Source organism: Panthera pardus, unplaced genomic scaffold (assembly GCF_024362965.1).
Source record: "Panthera pardus isolate Hobbes unplaced genomic scaffold, ASM2436296v1 HiC_scaffold_6, whole genome shotgun sequence".
NCBI lineage: Eukaryota > Metazoa > Chordata > Mammalia > Carnivora > Felidae > Panthera > Panthera pardus.
In genome coordinates this window covers 4,211,316-4,229,585 of record NW_026526991.1, presented here as the reverse complement: position 1 = coordinate 4,229,585, position 18,270 = coordinate 4,211,316, and the positions used below count along the sequence as shown (strand labels likewise).

The window sequence follows — 18,270 nt, the reverse complement described above, 5'->3', positions numbered from 1 at the left end:
CTCTCGGGTGGGAGTGGCCTCGAGAGAAGCCAAATTGGCACTCCAGGCACCCTGTGGGCACGGAGAGATGGGGTGCCCACCGGGGGGGGCAGCTTCTCCCCGTTTTGTGTCAGCTGCAGGGACTCCGGGAGCACCTTCACAGCCAGAGTGGGATGCATCTCCCAAGGGCCAGTGCATAAACAGGTGTCGCTGGTGGTCCCCACTCCTCGTGTCCTGTGGGTGACGGCACAGCCTCTGGCCCCTTCCCCTCCCCAACACCAGGACACTCACCCACCCAGAGTTAGGGCCCCTTCTCCTTGTCGCCCCACTGTCATCCTGCACCTGGTCACCGAAAGCCTCTGGGGATTGATGAGTCACCCCATTACGAAGCCTCACGGAGCCCCATTCTCTTCTTTCAGTCAAGGATGGGACTTGGGTAAAGCGAGGGAGGCAGAGTCATCAGGCCCCAAATTGAAGGGGGTGCCCCAAAGCAGTCATTAGGACAAACAACCCAACGAACAGGGGGCACAGGGTCTGAATAGACATTTCGTCAAAGAAGATACGCAAATGGCCAACAAGCACAGGAAAAGACGCTCAACGTCACTAATCATTTGGCAAATGCAAATCAAAACCACGCTGAGGTGACACCTCGCAGCCAGCCACCGGATGGCTGCAATCAAAAAGAGAAGCAAGGGGGCGCCTGGGTGGCTCAGTTGGTTGAGCGGCCGACTTCGGCTCAGGTCATGATCTTGCGGTCCGGGAGTTCGAGCCCCACGTCGGGCTCTGGGCTGACAGCTCAGAGCCTGGAGCCTGTTTCAGATTCTGGGTCTCCCTCTTGCACTCTGCCCCTCCCCCACTCACGCTCTGTCTCTCTCTCTCTCTCTCTCTCTCTCTCAAAAATAATAAAATAAGAATTAAAAAAAAAGTGTGAATGACCTAAATATCCATATACAGATGAATGGATAAATAGACCATATATCCAAGCAACAGAATGTTCTTCAGCCAGACCTTGGTTTCTAATGCCATTCTTCAGAAAGAGGAACCAAAGCTCCTTGGAGAAATGGCTGATTCTAAGCCTGGGGAAGGATTTATAGGAAATAAGCCTGGGGCACCTTGTAGCACCAGGAACCAAGGAAATGTTTAAACACACACAATGCTGTGCTAAAGGGACGCGGGCCAACTGGAAGAGTTACCAATGGCCAAAGAAAGAAGGAGAGAATTGGACGATAACCCAAAGTAGGAAAATTTCTTTAAAAATATAGCCACGAGGGTCGCCTGGGTGGCTCTGTCGGTTAAGCGCCTGACTTCGGCTCAGGTCATGATCTCGCGTTTTGTGGGTTCAAGCCCCGCATTGGGCTCTCTGCTGACAGCTCAGAGCCTGGAACCTGCTTCAGATTCTGTGTCTCCCTCTCTTTCCGCCCCTTCCCCGCTCCCTCTCTCAGAGATAAATAAACATGAAAAACTTTTTTTTAAATAAAAATATAGCCACAAGTCCATACTGTTATAAATCAATGGTTGAATAAATAAATGAAAAGGGGAGAGGAGACAAATCTCGCAGATAGAAGAATTCCAAATAACTTATGCAGCTGCCCTGAACGTGGGGAGGTGGGGCATAACTCTCGCTCGAGTGTACGGGTGCATAGAGGCTTCCTCCCAGAGTGTAGATGATCTGATTGGATCCTTTCAAGAACGCCATTAGGAGCACGTCGTTATTGTAGCCATTTTACCGATGATGAAACTGAGACTCGGAGAGGCCAAGCTCTAGGTCACCCAAGTAGTAAACAGGGAACTTTGCAGCTCCTTGAGGGAGTCCTAGCCTGTTCCCCGCCATATGCCCTCGGATCTCACAGGGACTAGGGGTGTGATTGGTGCTCAAAGAAATTGTCAAATGAGGGGCGCCTGGGTGGCTCGGTTGGTTAAGCTTCTGACTCTTGATTTCGGCTCAGGTCATGATCTCCCAGTTCTCGGGTTTGAGCCCCGCGTTGGGTTCTGCGCTGACAGTGCGGAGCCTTCTTGGGATTCTCTCTCTCCCTCTTTCTCTGCCCCTCCCCCTGCTGTCAAAACAAACAAACAAACAAACAAACCTTTTAAAAAATTGTCAAATGAGTGAAAGGAGAGGACAGGAGACGAGACTGAGAGATCACAGTAGAGACTGGGTGCTCCTGAAGCCACTGCTGTGGGGCTGTGTGATCCCAGGCAGCTCCTGGACCTCTCTGAGCCTGTCTTGGGATCCTCATCTATAAGAAGGTGATAGGCTTTCCTGCCTCAGAGGTTGCTGTGAGAATAAAGTGAGGTCACTGGTGTGTCCTCATATGAACCTCATTCAAGACTCTAGAGGAAACACAACCTCAGCTCTAGAGTCTTCAGGAGTTACAAGTCGGGGGCTGGGTGGGGCTGGTCCACAGGTTTTGGCCAAGAGGCCCATCTTCAGAAATCGGCATAAGGTGGCTGAAATTGAGCAGCTCCCTGCTGCCTCCTCATCCCTGTGGGGCCCAGGGGCTTTTCTACACACCACCTGGGTCTGTCCTCTGGCAGTGTGGCCCGCTCGGGAAGCAGATGCCATTAGAAACGTCTTGTCCCGTTGTCCAAGAACCAAGCAGAGGGGGGAGTGGAAACCCAGCTTGAAACCCGGTGCAGCTGCCCAGAAAGCCCTGGATCCCAGCGTGGGGCAGAGAAGGGCCATGTCCCAGAGGGGGACCTCCCTAAGCCTCCCGCGCCTTGCCCCAGCCCTGGGTCCACCTCTCTGGTCAGGGCTGGGAGCCTTTATTCCTCCGTGTGTTCTCAAGGAGCCCTGACCATGCTGGAAGCCCTCTTCCTCTCACAGACAGGCTGCCGGCTTTCTGCCCACGGCCAGCCCTTCCCCCGGGGCAGCCAGAGCAGGGAAAGGGAAGGAGGAAAATACAGGGGAAGACAGAGCCCAGATCACCATCTCTGATCCTATCTCTCCACAAAGGCAAAGCGCCTGGCACCCGGGGGCTCCCTTCCTCCTTTGCAGAGTCACCCAGCCTTCCCAGGTTCTCTGAGCACCTTGCCATCCTCCCCTTGCCCAGGTCACACAGTAAGTCAGGAACGCAGTCTTTTCCCGCTCTAGGACCCAGTGGTGACTCCCAGTGGGTGGCAGTCAGCTCACTTCAACTGCCCTGTGGTCACTGGCTTGCTGACCCCTTCTGGGGACCCTCCTGGGCCCACCGCTCACCAGCCCTGCGCTTTCAGTGGGAGTTACCCCGCCTCCAAGCCCGCCCCCACCCACCCCACCCTTGCTTGACTCCACCTCCCTCACCAGAATGGTGGCTAAGGGGAGGCACCTGACCCAAGATGGGCCAATCGGAGAGCGCCAGTCCCCAAAGAAGGACATATGAGAAAACGGACCAATCAGGACCCTTCCCTAAGATTTCTTTGCTCAAACCCGTCTGGTGGGTGGCGGGAGGCGCATCCCTGCGGGAAGGGGCCCAGAAGGACTGGAGAGAGGAAGCTCCCTGGACGAGAGAGGCAAAGATGTGCAGGAGCCGAGTCCTGGCAGCATCCAGGCCATTCCCAGCGTCTCCCAGCCTCTCCCTCCTTTGATTTGTTGAGCTCCTTCGAAGAGCCTTTAGTAAAGCCCTCCCTGGTTAGCGAAGTTTGAATCGGGTTTCTGCTCGGGCGGTAGGTAGCACATCACACGTGCTAAGATCATGGACTCTGAAGCCAGCCAGCACTTAACCTTGGGTGCGTTCCTGAATAGCTCAGGACCTCAGTTTCCCCCACTGTAGCCCACACTTACCGCGGGGGGGTTAGCGGAGTTATAATAGCACCTGGCTACACCCGGAAGGCCAGACCCCCCCCCCCCCCCCCCCGGGCCAACAGCCCGCGATGGACACTGAGATAGACTCAGAATTGCCCCCTCTCTCAGTGGCTAACTTTGTTTTGGGGTGCAGCTCACCACATATGGGACCCAGCGCAGTGGTGCTGGAAGGTGCTCCGGAAGGGTGAAGGCTGTCATGCCCGGGTGCCCAGCTCCTGCTCCCAAGGGTAGCTCCCTCCCAGGGCCTCTGGCCGCTCACACAAACAGCCATTAACCACGGGGTTGGACAGATCCGCCCAGATCTGCCTGAGCCCCAGGGTGTCCCCAGCTTGGACTCCGGCCGGGAATATGCTGTGCCCAACCCGGCTGTGCCAAGGAGCAACAAAACAGCTCCGTCGTGGGTTGAATAGTGTCCTCCAAAAAGATGTGTCCCCCTGGGGGCACCTGGGTGGCTCAGTCCGTTAAGCGGCCGACTTCAGCTCAGGTCATGATCTCGCGGTCTGTGAGTTGGAGCCCCGCGTCCGGCTCTGTGCTGACAGCTCAGAGCCTGGAGCCTGTTTCAGATTCTGTGTCTCCCTCTCTCTCTGACCCTCCCCCGTTCATGCTCTGTCTTTCTCTGTCTCAAAAATAAATAAATGTTTAAAAAAAAAAAAAAAGATGTGTCCCCCCGGAACCTCAGCCTGTGACCTCGTTTGGAAATAGGTCTTTGCAGATGTAATTATTTAAAGATTTCGAGATTAAATCATCCTGGATTTAGGGTGGGCCCTAAATCGAATGGCTGGTGTCCTTATGAGAAGAGGGGAGGACACAGACGCAGACAGAAGGCGGCGTGAAAATGGAGGCAGAGACCCCAGTGCCACAAGCTGAGAAACACCAGAGTTCAGGCAGCCGCCAGCGCCTAGGACAGAGGCGTAGGAACTCCACTCCCTCAGGTCCTCCAGAGAGAACCAAACTTGATTTCAGACTTCTGGCCTCCTGAACTGTGAGAGAATAGCTTTCTGTTTGTGGAAGGCAGCCCGTTTGTCGTCATTCGGTAACGGCCACCCTAGAAAACTCTCACCTGCTCACACGACGTGCCATCTGGCAGTCTGGCCGTGTTGCCAGGAAGCTTTGAACTTTGCTCGTTCTTTGCCCACGCAGTTCCACGTCTAAGCACGTACCTTTTACAAAATAATCGGAAAAACAAAGAGGTACGTGCAAGGGCATTGCCCACAGTATTGTCCAAAATGGTGACAAACTAGGAAACACCTAGATACCTATGAATGGAGCTTAGTCAAATAAAGGCTAGTACTCCACACAGTGGGACATCGGGCAGCTGTTAAACACCATTATGTGGGACGCCTGGGTGGCTCAGCCAGTTAAGCATGGGACTAAGCATTGGCTCAGGTCATGATCTCGAGGTTTGTGAGTTTGAGCCCCGCGTCGGGCTCTGTGCTGACAGCTCAGAGCCTGGAGCCTGCTTTGGATTCTGTGTCCCCCTCTCTGTCTGCACCTCCCCTGCTCACGCTCTGTCTCTCAAAAATAAATAAATGTTAAAAAAATTAAAAAAATATAAAGTAAAAAATAAGCACCATTATGTGTTTAATGTCCACAGAGATTATGTAGTCATACATGAAAAAAAATGTTTCGAAACTGCCTATCCACACAAAACAGATTTACTGTAGGAAAAGATCGCCAAATTGGACTTCATTAAGATTCAGAACTTCTGGTCATCAAAATACAACCTAAAGAGGCTGATTTCGAAGGCCAGTTCTCCCACTAAGTGGCTATGAGACGTTGGGTGAACTAGTTCAATCCTCTGCGCCTCAGTTTCTCATCTATAAAATGGGGAGACTGTCTTCGTGAGGTTTGTTCCAGTTAACTATTATTGCGTGACCAACCACTCTAAAACTTAGTGGTGTGAGACAGCAACGGTCTTCTTATTCTCTCATCTGTGTGAAATTAGAGCAGGGTTTGCAGGGGGTGGCTCAGCTCTGCTCCTCAGGGCGCCGGCTGAGGTGGCCCAACGGGGGCTGGAGGACCTGCTTCCAAGATGGCGTGCTCACATGGCTGGCAAGTTGGTGCTGGCTGTTGACTGGGAGCTCAGGTGAGCGGAGGGTCCGAGGCCTGGGCTCCTCTCCACGGGGGCTTCTCTATGGGCTGCTAGGACTTCCTCACAGCACGGTGGCCGGGTTTCAAGAGCAAGCGTCTCAGGAGACGGGACGTGGAGGCCACCCATTTCCTATGGGCTGCCCCTCCCACCCCCGCCAATGGTAGAGTGTCACTTTTGCCATGTTCTTTTTTTTTTATGTTAAGTTTTAAATTTTTAATTTTTTAATTTGCATCCAAATTAGTTAGCATCTAGTGCAACAGTGATTTCAGGAGTAGATTCCTTAGTGCCCCTTCCCCATTGAGCCCTTCCCCCCTCCCACGACCCCTCCAGGAACCCTCAGTTTGTTCTCCATATTTATGAGTCTCTTCTGCTTTGTCCCCCTCCCTGTTTTTATATTATTTTTGTTTCCCTTCCCTTATGTTCATCTGTTCTGTCTCTTGAAGTCCTCATAGGAGTGAAGTCATATGATTTTTGTCTTTCTCTGACTAATTTCACTTAGCATAATACCCTCCAGTTCCATCCACGTAGTTGCAAATGGCAAGATTTCATTCTTTTTGATTGCCGAGTGATACTCCATCGTATATATAGACCACATCTTCTTTATCCATTCATCCATCGATCGACATTGGGCTCTTTCCATACTTTGGCTATTGTTGATAGTGCTGCTATAAACATTGGGGTGCGTGTGTCCCTTTGAAACAGCACACCCATATCCCTTGGATAAATACCTAGTCGTGCAATTGCTGGGTCATAGGGTAGTTCTATTTTTAGTTTTTTGAGGAACCTCCATTCTGTTTTCCAGAGTGGCTGCACCAGCGTGCATTCCCACCAACAACGCAAAAGAGATCCTCTTTCTCCGCATCCTCGCCAACATCTGTTGTTGTCCGAGTTGTGAATGTTAGCCATTCTGACGGGTGTAAGCTGGTACTTCATTGTGGTTTTGATTTGTATTTACTTCTGCCATATTCTATTGGTCAAGAAGTCGCAGAACCCAGATTCAAGGGGAGGGGACCCAAACCCCCAATCTCTCAAAGGGTGGAATGTCAAAGAATTTACAGACATATTTTAAGACTGCCAAAGGGCTGCTTATGAGGATTAAGTCAAATCATGTAATCACAGTCTCAAAGGATCATCCCATAGATGACTTCCTAAATGCAATACGGCTTTACAGGGTAAAGCCTGGCCGTCGGCTGAGCCAAGTGGTCAAAGCTAGCCTCACAGAAATGGAATACACCGACAGGATTGCTGCTTCTTTTTTTTTTTTTTTTAAATTTTTTTTTTTTCAACGTGTTTTATTTATTTTTGGGACACAGAGAGACAGAGCATGAACGGGGGAGGGGCAGAGAGAGAGGGAGACACAGAATCAGAAACAGGCTCCAGGCTCCGAGCCATCAGCCCAGAGCCTGACGCGGGGCTCGAACTCACGGACCGCGAGATCGTGACCTGGCTGAAGTCGGACGCTTAACCGACTGCGCCACCCAGGCGCCCCTAGGATTGCTGCTTCTTAAAGAAGCCATGCATACTCCTGCCTCAGGGCCTTTGCACTTGCTGTTCTCACTGCCTGGAATGCTCTTTCCCCAGTTATCCACAGGGCTTGCTTGCTGACTTCCTTCGGGTCTCTGCTTCAATGTCATCACCCCAGGAAGGCCTCTCTGGCCCCTACATAAAATTGCTACCCCCGTCTCCTTCTGGCCCTGCTCTGCCTTTCCTTTTCCACCAGACATTACATGTCTTTTTTTTTTTTTTTTTAATTGTTTCTGCTTTATTCTGTTTTCCCCCATGAGAACGCCAGCTCTTCAAAGGCATTTTTGTCTTGCTCACTGCTGGACCCCCAGCACCTAGAATGATGCCTGGAACATAGTAGGTGCTTGGTAAAGACACGAGGAATGAATACATGAATCTGGTGGTGGCAGCCCAAATGTCACCTCTTTTGTGAGGCCTCCCTTGATTTCACCCGCAAGTGAAAGGCCTTGACCTCCCCCCGCTTCCTCCCCACTGTTTTCAGCTTGCTGCTTATGTGTGTCCCTGGGGACTGAGCCACATTCATCTCTCAGTCCCCAGCCTGCTCTCAGCATGCCAAAGACACTCAGGTAATCACGCTCCCAGCTCTCATTTCCACCTGCCCACAGACCCAGACTTGGGAAGCAGTTTACACGTGGCATCTCAGTTAACCCTCAACATAGCCTTCTGAGATATGCGGATCGCCCCTGTTTGTGGACGTGTGCCGGAGAGGAGTGGTCACTGGCCCCAGACGGCTGGTTTGGGCAGAGCCAAGCCTAGAACCCTCGACTCCTGCTTTCCAGGGAGCAGAGTGCATGAGAATTACACACTGTCGGAGCACCTCGGGAGGACCTGAACCTCAGCCTCATCAGAACCTGAAGGGCCCCCAGGCTGGAAGCTGATACGGCAAGAGCCTCGGATTTATCATAAGAAGCCAGAAATCCTAAGTTGGCAATTAATTCAAATGAAGCCGAAACCCAGAACAGATTCTCCCGTGGGCTGGATGCCACCCTTCGGCCAGCACTTTGCGACCTGCGTTCTGGCGAGGTTCTATCTAGATTCTAGATGGTCGTCTATTTTGTAGGCAAGAAAACAGGCCTAGAGAGGGGAGTGATTTGCCCAAGGCCACATGGCAAGAGCCAAGATTTTGAAAATTTCTGGTCTAGGGGCGCCTGGGTGGCTCAGTCGGTTAAGCATCCGGCTCTTGGTTTCGGCTCAGGTCGTGATCTCATAGTTCATGAATTCGAGCCCCACGTCAGGTTCCACACTGTGCAGAGCCTGCTTGGGATTCACTCTCTCTCTCCCTCTCTCTCTGCCCCTCTCTGCGTGTGCTCTTTCTCTCTCTCAAAATAAATACACTTTAAAAACAAAAAAGGAAAGAAAATTTCTGGTCTAGAGAAGGCAGTATTTTATGGGGAGTGACCCGAAGCTCCCCACCCCGGAGTCAGTCCCTGCTATTCGCTGTAAGGCAGCCCAGGCCAACAGGGAAGAGGGAAAACAGATGCCTAACTCCAGGGTCAGGCGGCCATGGGGAGAGCTGAGTTTCAGAAGCAAATAGACCCGGGTTCAAACTCCAACCCAAACCCCCATCAGCTGTTGTGACATGTGGCCTCGGGCAAGGTTCTTCCCTCTCTGAGCCACGCCTCTCCTCCGTGAGCTGGGCACACAATACCCTGGGTAAGAAATGACTGGCTCCCGAGCTCGGCTGGGACTGGGCTTCGAGTACTTCCGAGGAGAACTGATGAGGTTGCCACATAGAATAGACACCGCCCCGATTCCTGTTTCTTCAGCCTCCCAGGTGCCCACACGAAGACTGTGCCAGAGCAGGCTGCTTGGCTTCTAAAGAGGCCTCGGCAGAACAGGTCTGGTGACCCTGGGGCTAACCTCCTGTCCCAGCACACCCTCCCTGTCCCAGCACTTTCACACACGGAGCAGGCGGCTGGATTCCACCATTAATGCTTCGGCCTCTGGCTAGGCAGCCACCCCAGCCCTGCAGCTGCTGCTACTGTGTTCCCCTAGTTCCTCCTACGGCAGGAGGTAATTTGGGCAGAAATGCCTCCCAGGTCCCCGCTGCACAGCCCCCTGCCCCACCGTAGCCCTGTGTCCCTCTTTCCCCGCCCCGGAGCCATTCTCTCCTCGGGCCTGGCCCCTTCTGAACTCCAGATGCCGGACCCCATTGACTCTCAGGCCTTCCCCGCCCCCTCTCCCACAGCCCCTTAAACTTACCCCGCTCATGCCAGGCCAGAGGCCTCCTGCCCACCTTCCTGAGCTGGTGGGCCTCAGGCCCCATAGGTCCTGCCCCCTGAACGCTCTTTACATCCCCTGAGCATTCGTCTGAACCTTATGGCATGTCACTGGTCACTGTAGCTGCCCCCTGATTGGTCCTTGACCTTCAGTCTTGCTCACCTCTGCCCACACTCCCCGCCTCCCACAGCCAGAGGAAGCTTTCTCTTTAGGGCTTGGACTCACGACCCGAGATCGACAGTCGCATGCTCTACCACCTGAGCCAGCCAGATGCCCCCAGAGGGAGCTTTCTAGAACTGTCTGGCAAGGGCCTTCCAAGCTCAAGTCCCTTCTTCCAGGGCTGTCATCTACTCTGACAGAAGGGCAGCTCATCCCAGCATTCAAGGCCCACCAATGTCACCTGCCTCATTTCTTGCATCTGATAACACCTGCCACACATGCTTTTATTCCCTACATCTGAGTTTAAAAATTATTCATCGGTATCCTGAAATTAAAATTTAATTGGATGTCCTATATCTTACTTGGCAACCCGAGTGTCAGTCCAAACATCCTAGACATCATGAGGTTTTAGTGTAATTTTTGGTGCAGCAACTGGGACATACTTAACTACTAAAAAAAAGTTCATTGTTTAACTAAAATTCAAATTTAACCGGGCACCCTATATTTTTATCTGCGAAATCAGGCAACCCAGATCTTACACAGATAACAGGGACCGGGGAGGGGGGCTGTCAGGGGTCAGAGAGCCCCAACCTGGACCCAGAAACCCTGCCCGTTATTCTGCCCGGAAGTCTCCTTCCCAAACGCCCAGCCTCGTCCATGGAGCCCAGAGACTCCTCGGGAGGAGCTATTCCACTTAGGCCACGTCTCTCCTCTCCCTGGGCCTCAGCTTCCTCTTCTAGCAAATGAAACTAACGGTTTTTCCATCCTCTCAGTCTCTCCCAAGGATCAAACCCCTGACTAGAGGAGGGGATTCCCAGCTGGCAGGGCGTGCCCAGAAGGCAAACAGGCTTGGGGGGAGTTTCTGTTCTTTGGCTCATGGAAGGACCTTGAGGAATGATTAGGATGAACGTCTTCCCCCAACCCAAAGCACCTTGTAAACCAGTTAAACCACCTCCTCAGTGGTAATTGATTCAGGCAAGCAGCATCCGCACATGCTAAAAACCACTGGATCAAAATTTGTTGGGGATCAGGGCATTCACATAGCATCAAAGAAGTTACCTTATTGTAGGTAGACCGGGCCGGGCAACAACAGGGAACAGTCCATCACCTGCCCTCTGATCCGAAGGAGACCTGCCAGGTAAACTCCACGCTTAACCTGGGATTAAACCCTGAACCAGAAAAAAAATAAAATAAAATAACAGCCAGAAAGGACATTACAGGGGCATCTGGGGCGATGGAACGTGGACCCGGGACTAGGTAACAGTATTGTATCAATGTTAAAGTTCCTGAACTTGATCACTGAACAGTGGTATGTCAGAGAACAGCCTTGTTCTTAGGAGAAATGTGGTGAAGTATTCAAAGGTGAAGGTCACATATCTGTAATTCTCTATGGCTCAGCAAAAGCAAACATATAGGGAGGATGGGAGAGAGAGAGACAGGTCAAATGGTAACAGCGGGGGAATCTGATAGTTCATTGCACTGTTCTTGCAATTTCTCTGTCCATTGGGTATTTTTCCAAGCCTGAGGGCACACCCAGAAATAAAATATCAGAATTAGAAGTGGTCTTGGGGCTCCTGGGTGGCTCAGTCAGTTAAGCATCTGACTTTAGCTCAGGTCATGACATCTGACGGTTTGTGAGTTCCAGCCCCACGGCCGGGTCACTGCTGTCAGCACAGGGTCCTTTTCGGATCCTCTGTCCCCCTCTCTCCCTCTGGCCCTTCCCTGAGCACACACACACACTCTCTCTCTCTCTCTCTCTCAAAAATAAACATTAAAAAAAAAAAAAGAAAAAGTCTTAAAGACACTGTGCCCTCCCCCACCTCCCACAGAGGAAGACCCTGAATGGGGAAGGCCTGAGCCTGTCACACCAGTGAATGGCAGTTAAAACTACCCGCTTGATTTGAGTTCTAACAGCAGGAGGGGGCCACCTAATCAATGTCATCCCAGCCCCTCTCTCTGCTCCCCACATACCCCTCGACACTATGGCCGCCCTACTGTCCTGCAGGAGGTGAGCAGTTCCCGTGGAGTCTGGGGAGAAATCTAGCCCTCCCTCTCCAAAGAAACAGAACTACTGTGATCTTAAAATTGTGATCAGTAATTTTGATCAGTCGGTGGCTGGCTCAGTCGGTGGAGCATGCGACTCTTGATCTCAGGGTTGTGAGTTTGAGCCCCATGTTGGGCATAGAGATTACTAAATAATAGTAATAATAATAATAATTTATTTTATTTTATTTTTAATTTTTTTTAACGTTTATTTATTTTTGAGACAGAGAGAGACAGAGCATGAACAGGGGAGGGGCAGAGAGAGAGGGAGACACAGAATCTGAAACAGGCTCCAGGCTCTGAGCAGTCAGCACAGAGCCCGACGCGGGGCTCGAACTCATGGACCGTGAGATCATGACCTGAGCCGAAGTCAAACGCTTAACCGACCAAGCCACCCAGGCGCCCCAATAATAATTAATTTTAAAATGTGACCAATACAACTGAAATCATGCCTAACTGATCTGCTCTCACATTTACCCTTGTAGTCTAAGGCAGCAGATCTCTTTCTCTGTCCCTCTCTCCACACTGTCCCCACTCCTCTTTTAAAACCAGCTGTTCACTCCCCCACAGGCCTAAATCTTCCCCCACAGTCCCCCACATTCCAGTTCTCTCCACCCAGGCCCCCATACTGCCTCATCCCGACTTCACATCACACCATTGTGCCCCCAGCTCCGCTGTTCCAGTCCCTCGGGGCTTTTGTGACCTTGTGTCTGTCCACCTTGTTCCTACCTCCAGGCTCTGCCCAGTTCCTTCTGCCTGGAAGGCCCAGTTCTCCGCCTGGCCAGAACCATGCTGCAGGAACACATCACCTGGCAGCTTGACCAAGTCAGATTATCAGGAGCTCACATCCGGGTCCAAGACCATTCCAGGAGGCTAGGGCCAGAGAGCCCCCCAGGGACCATCGTGGGCCTACACAGAGGAGATACTGTTAAATTCACTCATTCAACAAGTATTGAGCACCTACTGTATGCCAGGCTCTGTGCTAGGCTCCGGGCATGCAGGGGACTTCAGAGCAGAGTCCTGCCCCCAGGGAGTCCACAGCCCACTGGGATGCGGTGGGGCTGGGGGCAGACCGTCCCCGATACAACACACGGGATGACTTCGGCTCCAAGTGACGTGCTACGAAGACACAGGGTCAGCCTGGAGACGGGGAGCAGGGCAGGACTTGAGTAGGGAACAGCTGACCTGACAGCCAAACAGTAAGCCAGGGCTGGCCCTGAGGCAGCTGGGGATAGTGTCCCGGAGAGAGGGAACAGCACGTTCACAGGCCTGGAGGGGGCCCGAGCTAAACCGGGTCTGGAATATGGAGGCCTGTGAGGCCCAGCCCCGCGCTCAGGGCCACCCTGCGAGGTTAGGCCAGGCGTGGCCTGGTGGTTTCCGGATTTTAAGTTCCGGATCCCATCGCGGGAGGGCGCCACCTTCCCCCTCTCTGGCGACGAGCCGGGAGGGGGGGCCTCTGGGAAGGCCGACGTCTCACCCGAGGCCGCCCAGCGAGCCGGGGCCGGCCGAGCGCTAGCGGGGCGACCCCACCGCGGGCCACGTGCCGTGCGCGGGGTCCCCCCGCCGCCCCTTCCTCGCGGCGGCGTGAGGGGCGGGGCCGCCCGCTCGGCCCCGCCCCCCCTCCGAGGGTGACGCCGCCAGGGGACGGGCCCTGGGCGCGGCGGCCCGACTGTCTCGGCGGCGGCGGAGCGAGCGAGGCGCGGCGCCACCATGGGGGCCCAGCTGAGCACGGTAGGCGGGGAGGGGGCGCGGGGGGCGCGGGGGGCGCGGGGGGCAGGGACGGGGCCGCGGGGTCGGGAGCGCGGGGCCCCCCCCATCCGCCGCGCGCGTGCCCGGTGGGCGCCGTGACTCACGCCCCGGCCCTCCATGGCCGGGACCCAGCCCTCCTCCCGAGGGGCGTGCGGGCGGCGGGCACCCGGCTGACGGGCACTGGGGCGCCCCGCCGCCGCCCGCATCCCTCCGGGTCCCGCCCCGTGGAGGGCGGAGCGGGCTGCGCGTGAGCCCTGCGAGAGAGGGTGGGAGAGAGGGTGTGGCTGGGAAAGTTGGCGTGTGCCCGGGTGTGCGAGTGTGCACGGGAGTGCGTGTGAGAATGCGAGTGCGCGCGAGTCGGTGAGTGCACGTGTGTGGCCGAGTGTGAACATGACACGGCGGGGTGTGCTGTGAACTGTGAGCGTGCACGAGAGTGCGCGAGCGCCCGCGGGTGTGTGTGTGTGTGTGTGTGTGTGTGTGTGTGCAGATGTGTGGCTGAGTGTGAGCATACGGAGTGGGTGTGGTGTGAGGTGCGAGAACAGGAGAGTATGAGTGAGTGAGAGGGTGTGTGGCCGAGTGCACGTGTGTGAGAGTTTCTGCGAGCGCGTGAATGTGGGAGGGGGCGCGTGCGGGCGATGCGGCTGCATGGCAGGGTTCCTGGCTTCTCCGGGCACCGGTGACCCCGCTGCACCCCTGCCTGCTGCTGCGGGGCTGCGAGACTTGTGAGGCCCTCGCGAGGAGCCCGGCTTCACAGATGAAGAAACTCGACTCACACTTGGCCGCCTTCCCATGCTGGGGGCGGTGGTGCTGAACTCGTGGGGCTCCAAAGTCCACCATCATGCTGTCACTTTTGGGACTCCCGGTGCCTCCTCTCTGGGATTTCTCAAAAGCCACAGTGGAGGGCCTGGGGACGGGTGCTCCAGCCTCCCTCCTGCCCCCCACCCCCGGGCGTGCTCTGGTCCCGGGAGCTGGCTGGGCACCGGGAGCAGTGGCAGGGCGGGCATCAAGAGGATTAGGCCCAGAGCCACTTGCGTCCACAGCCACCTCCACCCCAGGCGCCTGCCTCTTCCCTCTGGCTCTGTGAGGCTCCTGCTCAGGGTGAGGCAAATGGTTCTCTTGGCCTCCGGGTATTTGTTCCTGCAGTTGTGGCCCAGCCCAGGACTCTGGGGGACATCCAGACCTAGGAGCAGCCTTGCCCAGGGCAAACCTGTGGGCATTACTGAGGGTAACATCCTGACCCTCCTCCTTCGTTACTCAACCCCGCCCCCGGACCCCCACCCCTGCTGTTTTCCCACAGTGCTTCTCGCTTTCTAGCTGGTGCTGGTTGGATTTGTCACTGTGCCCCCAGCATGTGGCCGCTCCATACGTTTTGCCAAGGCCCCCTTGCACCCCCCTTGTGAGTTAGGAGACTCACCAGCTCCACGGCCCCCTCTGTCCAAGAGGCGGGCAGGGATTGACCTGCTGGGGTCCCCACCTAGCCCAAAATGCCCACAGCAGACCCTAGCCGGGCCTCCTGGCGCACCAGCTCCACAGGGTCCGCGGGAGGCCGGCTCAGGCTCTGGGCACCAGACTCTTATCTGGGGTGTACAGGCTCTGCAGGAGGCCTCCTCCTATACTCCAGGGGGCCCCAGCTCAGGGACTGGCACTTGGGGGAACATCGGGGGTTTGGCCTGCCAGCCGGGACCGTGGCTCCCCTGCCCCCGGCATATCCGTGAGTGCTCAGTGGGCCCCGATAGACCGCCACGACAGGTAGAGTCCCAGGCTTGCTCGCTGCCCCCGCAGCTCTGTGGCTCTTCCGTGGCCCTTGCCCCTAGCTCCAGGGGAGCGGGACTGTGTCTCCTCCACGGAAAGTGGCTCTGCTGTCCACCTGCCCCTCCTCCTGGGTGCACTTCCCCCACGGTTGCGAGCCAGGAGCCCCCCGCTGCAGAACTTCCTCCACTCCCTCCCACTTCCTTCCACTTCCTGAGAAGGGGACCCAGAGGGAGGTGGACACTCAGATCCCAGCGGGGCAGCTGGCGGGCGGCAGGCAGGTAAGCCTCAGCACCGGGAGCCGGCCCCCCGGGAGGGCTAGGCCTGTGCTCAGACCCCACCTGGGTAGAGCGGGTGCCCGGGTCCCAGTAGGGAACTCCACGGAGTGGGGCAGCTGGGCAGGGTGCCGTGTGGGGGGCAGCAAGGCTGCCCATCCCCTCAGCAATGGTGGGCGAGCTGGGGGCGCCCTGGAGACATCCTGGGACTCTGGCTGCCCCTTTCCCTCTCTCTTTCTGTGTCAGCAGAGGTGAGGAAAAGCAGGTGGTGGGTTCCCCGGTGGGCCGAGCACGGCCTGCAGGGCACCAGGTCAAGGCCTGGGGGGCAGCTGTCCCCTAGATCCCCCCGAGGGGCTGTGGTGACTGTGTGTGTGTGTGCGCGCATGTGTGCATACACATGTGTACGTGTGTGTGTCTGAGCAGCAAGGCTGAGGGGGAGCTGGGGTGGGGCCTTGGCTTCACCATCTGCCTCCTGTTTACTCTGTCCACGACTTGCAGGGGTGGGGGTGGTACCGTGGACTAGGAGGGGCTGCAGAGTTCATTCTGCCCCCAGGTTGTAGGAACAGGGCATCCCTACCCCTTGTGAATCTGGTAGAGCCTCCACCTTTAACTTTCCATTGCTCCCTTTCCCGGGACTGTGTCTGTCTTCCCCACTGGCTTGAGCTCTTCAGGGGCAGGGTCCCCTGGCTGGTGTTCCCCGAATCCCCCGTGAGTCCCGATAGGTGTGCTCACTGGGGTTTCTGGCCTGAACGACTGACTGACAGCGAGGGTCTGCCCACAGCTGCCTCCCCAGGTAGGAGTTCGTACATATGCAGAGTCCACAGGCGCAGAGAGGCAGGGCGGTACGGTGACTCAGTGCGTGGACTCGGTCACGTGCCTGGGTTCACATCCTGGCCCTCGGGCCAGGTCTTTCACCCAGGCCTCTGTTTCCTCGCCCGAAATGGGGGTGGTATCAGCTCCCGTCTCCTAGGCTTGAGGATTATGTGAGATGATAGGAGCCAAGCAGCTGTACCTCGCTCTGCATAGCCCAGTTTTGGGGACCGGAGGCTGGAAGGAGGGCTGCTGCTGACATTTATCAGCTGCCCACATGGGCGGCTCCTTCCGGCCATGGCTCTGATCCCAGCATCCCTCCACGCGGTAGGCGTGCCTCACAGATGCGGAGCCGCCAGGAAGCCAGGATCGAAGCTAGGATCGGAGCCACCCCGGCCTGTGCTCTGGAGGACTGTGGGTCTTCAAAGGGACAAGATGAGCTGGTGCCCCGCCCTCACCCGGGAGGGATCTGGCCTCTTGCCCTGACTCCTGAAACTTCCAGGCAAAATAAAAAGAGTCAGACAGAGACCTGGGGGGGGGGGGGGGGGGTTGCTTGTTGCTGTCCCTTCACGAATTTATCCACACATGTTTGAGTGTCTCTGCTCTGAGCTCTGGGGATGCAATGGTGATGAGACCACAGATTCCCCCACCCCCCCACCCCTGCCCCTTCTGGGGCTTCTGATCTAGGATCTGCTGTTTCACGGCGACCGTGACCACACGTAGGCTCTGGCCCAGCCGTTTGAGCCATGGCTGGCATCCCGGGTACACGAGGCTGGTACTTGAAGCTGGAAGGTCTAGGCTAGGACTGCGGCCTCCACCCAGGGCCTCCCTGAGCCTTGGTTTCCTCATTTGTTAAATGAAGAATGCAGTTGGTCTATTTCCTACCGCTGCGGGTCAGTGAGGAAATACAGGGGAAGGTTCTCTGCAGATTGTACAATGAGCTGCGGGCCAAGCGGCTGTGTTGGGGGAAATCAAAACTCCAGGGAGCACCAAACACAACTCCAGTTGGCTCTCACTGTCCTTCAAGTTCATCTCCCGGGCTCCCTACGATGCAAACCTAACTTCACTCCACTTTCTCCCTAACCAGTGTTCCCCATGGATATGGCTTCTCCGCTTGACATGGCAGGGCCCGTAGCAGAGGAATCTGCAGAATAGTCCTCAGTCCCAGGGGAGTTTAGAGAGGGGAGCAGGGGCTATGGAAGTCTGCCGAGGGCCTGATGAGCTAGGGAGGGGCCAGTCAGGGAAGATTTGACATTTAGACTGGGGTCTGAAGGATGAGTAGGAGTTTCCTGGCTGGATGAGGGAAGAGGAAGGGCATCTGGGGCAGAAAGAAGAGTGTGCAAAGGCCTGAGGAAAGGCTTTTGGCCAGCGTTATAGCCACATAGCAGGGGCCTTGAGTGGAGGCAGGCAGCGGGGAGCCATCGTGGGTGTTTGAGGAGGGGATGGGTGGCCTGTTGGTTTGGCAGTTGGGGCCTCATCACGAGAGGCAGGGTATGAGGCTGTGGGATTCGGGCCTTGGGCTCTGTGGCTGGGGCACAGAGAGGGCACCTGTCCTGGGAGGTGGCTGGGGAAGGGCTAGACGGGCCTGGGGTTGAGTCCTGGCTCCACCCTTGACTTGCTGTAGGACCACGTGCAAGTCACTTAACGTCTCTGAGAAACAGGGACAGTAGTATCACTTGTGAGTGTGGTCGTCCAAGGATCCGCTGTGGTGCACCTGGGGCAAGACGCTGACCTTCTCTGGGCCTCAGTTTCCTTATCTGTAACCTGGTGATAATCACAGCGCCTACAGCCAAGGTGAAAACGAGGATTATCTCCGGGAGCTCACGTCCCACTCCTGGAGCCGTGCCAGCTTGGGAACGTTCGCTGCGTCTGCTCTGTGCACGGCCCTC

At 55.7% G+C, this 18,270-nt stretch overlaps 2 protein-coding genes and 1 long non-coding RNA gene across 3 annotated transcripts in view; 1 reads left to right on the top strand and 2 right to left on the bottom strand.

Annotated features, from left to right (window-relative positions):
* Window positions 1–912: 912 nt before the first annotated feature.
* Window positions 913–10,801, bottom strand: LOC109265666 (uncharacterized). The gene is made up of 3 exons (XR_008419671.1): window positions 9,579–10,801; window positions 4,821–4,920; window positions 913–2,033 (listed from the first exon to the last, which is right to left on the bottom strand). It is a non-coding gene; the product is annotated as an uncharacterized LOC109265666 (long non-coding RNA).
* A 1,624-nt stretch (window positions 10,802–12,425) lies between these two features.
* On the bottom strand, window positions 12,426–13,511 carry LOC128772481 (translation initiation factor IF-2-like). The gene is made up of 2 exons (XM_019447088.2): window positions 12,984–13,511; window positions 12,426–12,707 (listed from the first exon to the last, which is right to left on the bottom strand). Exons 1-2 carry the CDS (start codon window positions 13,508–13,510, stop codon window positions 12,641–12,643), a joined length of 594 nt encoding a protein of 197 aa, XP_019302633.2. The 5' UTR covers window position 13,511; the 3' UTR covers window positions 12,426–12,640.
* The window catches only part of LOC109265667 (NADH-cytochrome b5 reductase 3), a 27,688-nt gene continuing 22,816 nt past the window's right edge, over window positions 13,399–18,270 (top strand). The window contains exon 1 of the mRNA XM_053895723.1: window positions 13,399–13,529. Within this exon, the coding sequence (XP_053751698.1) occupies window positions 13,509–13,529 (21 nt within the window). The 5' untranslated portion in view covers window positions 13,399–13,508. The remainder of the gene's footprint in view (window positions 13,530–18,270) is intronic.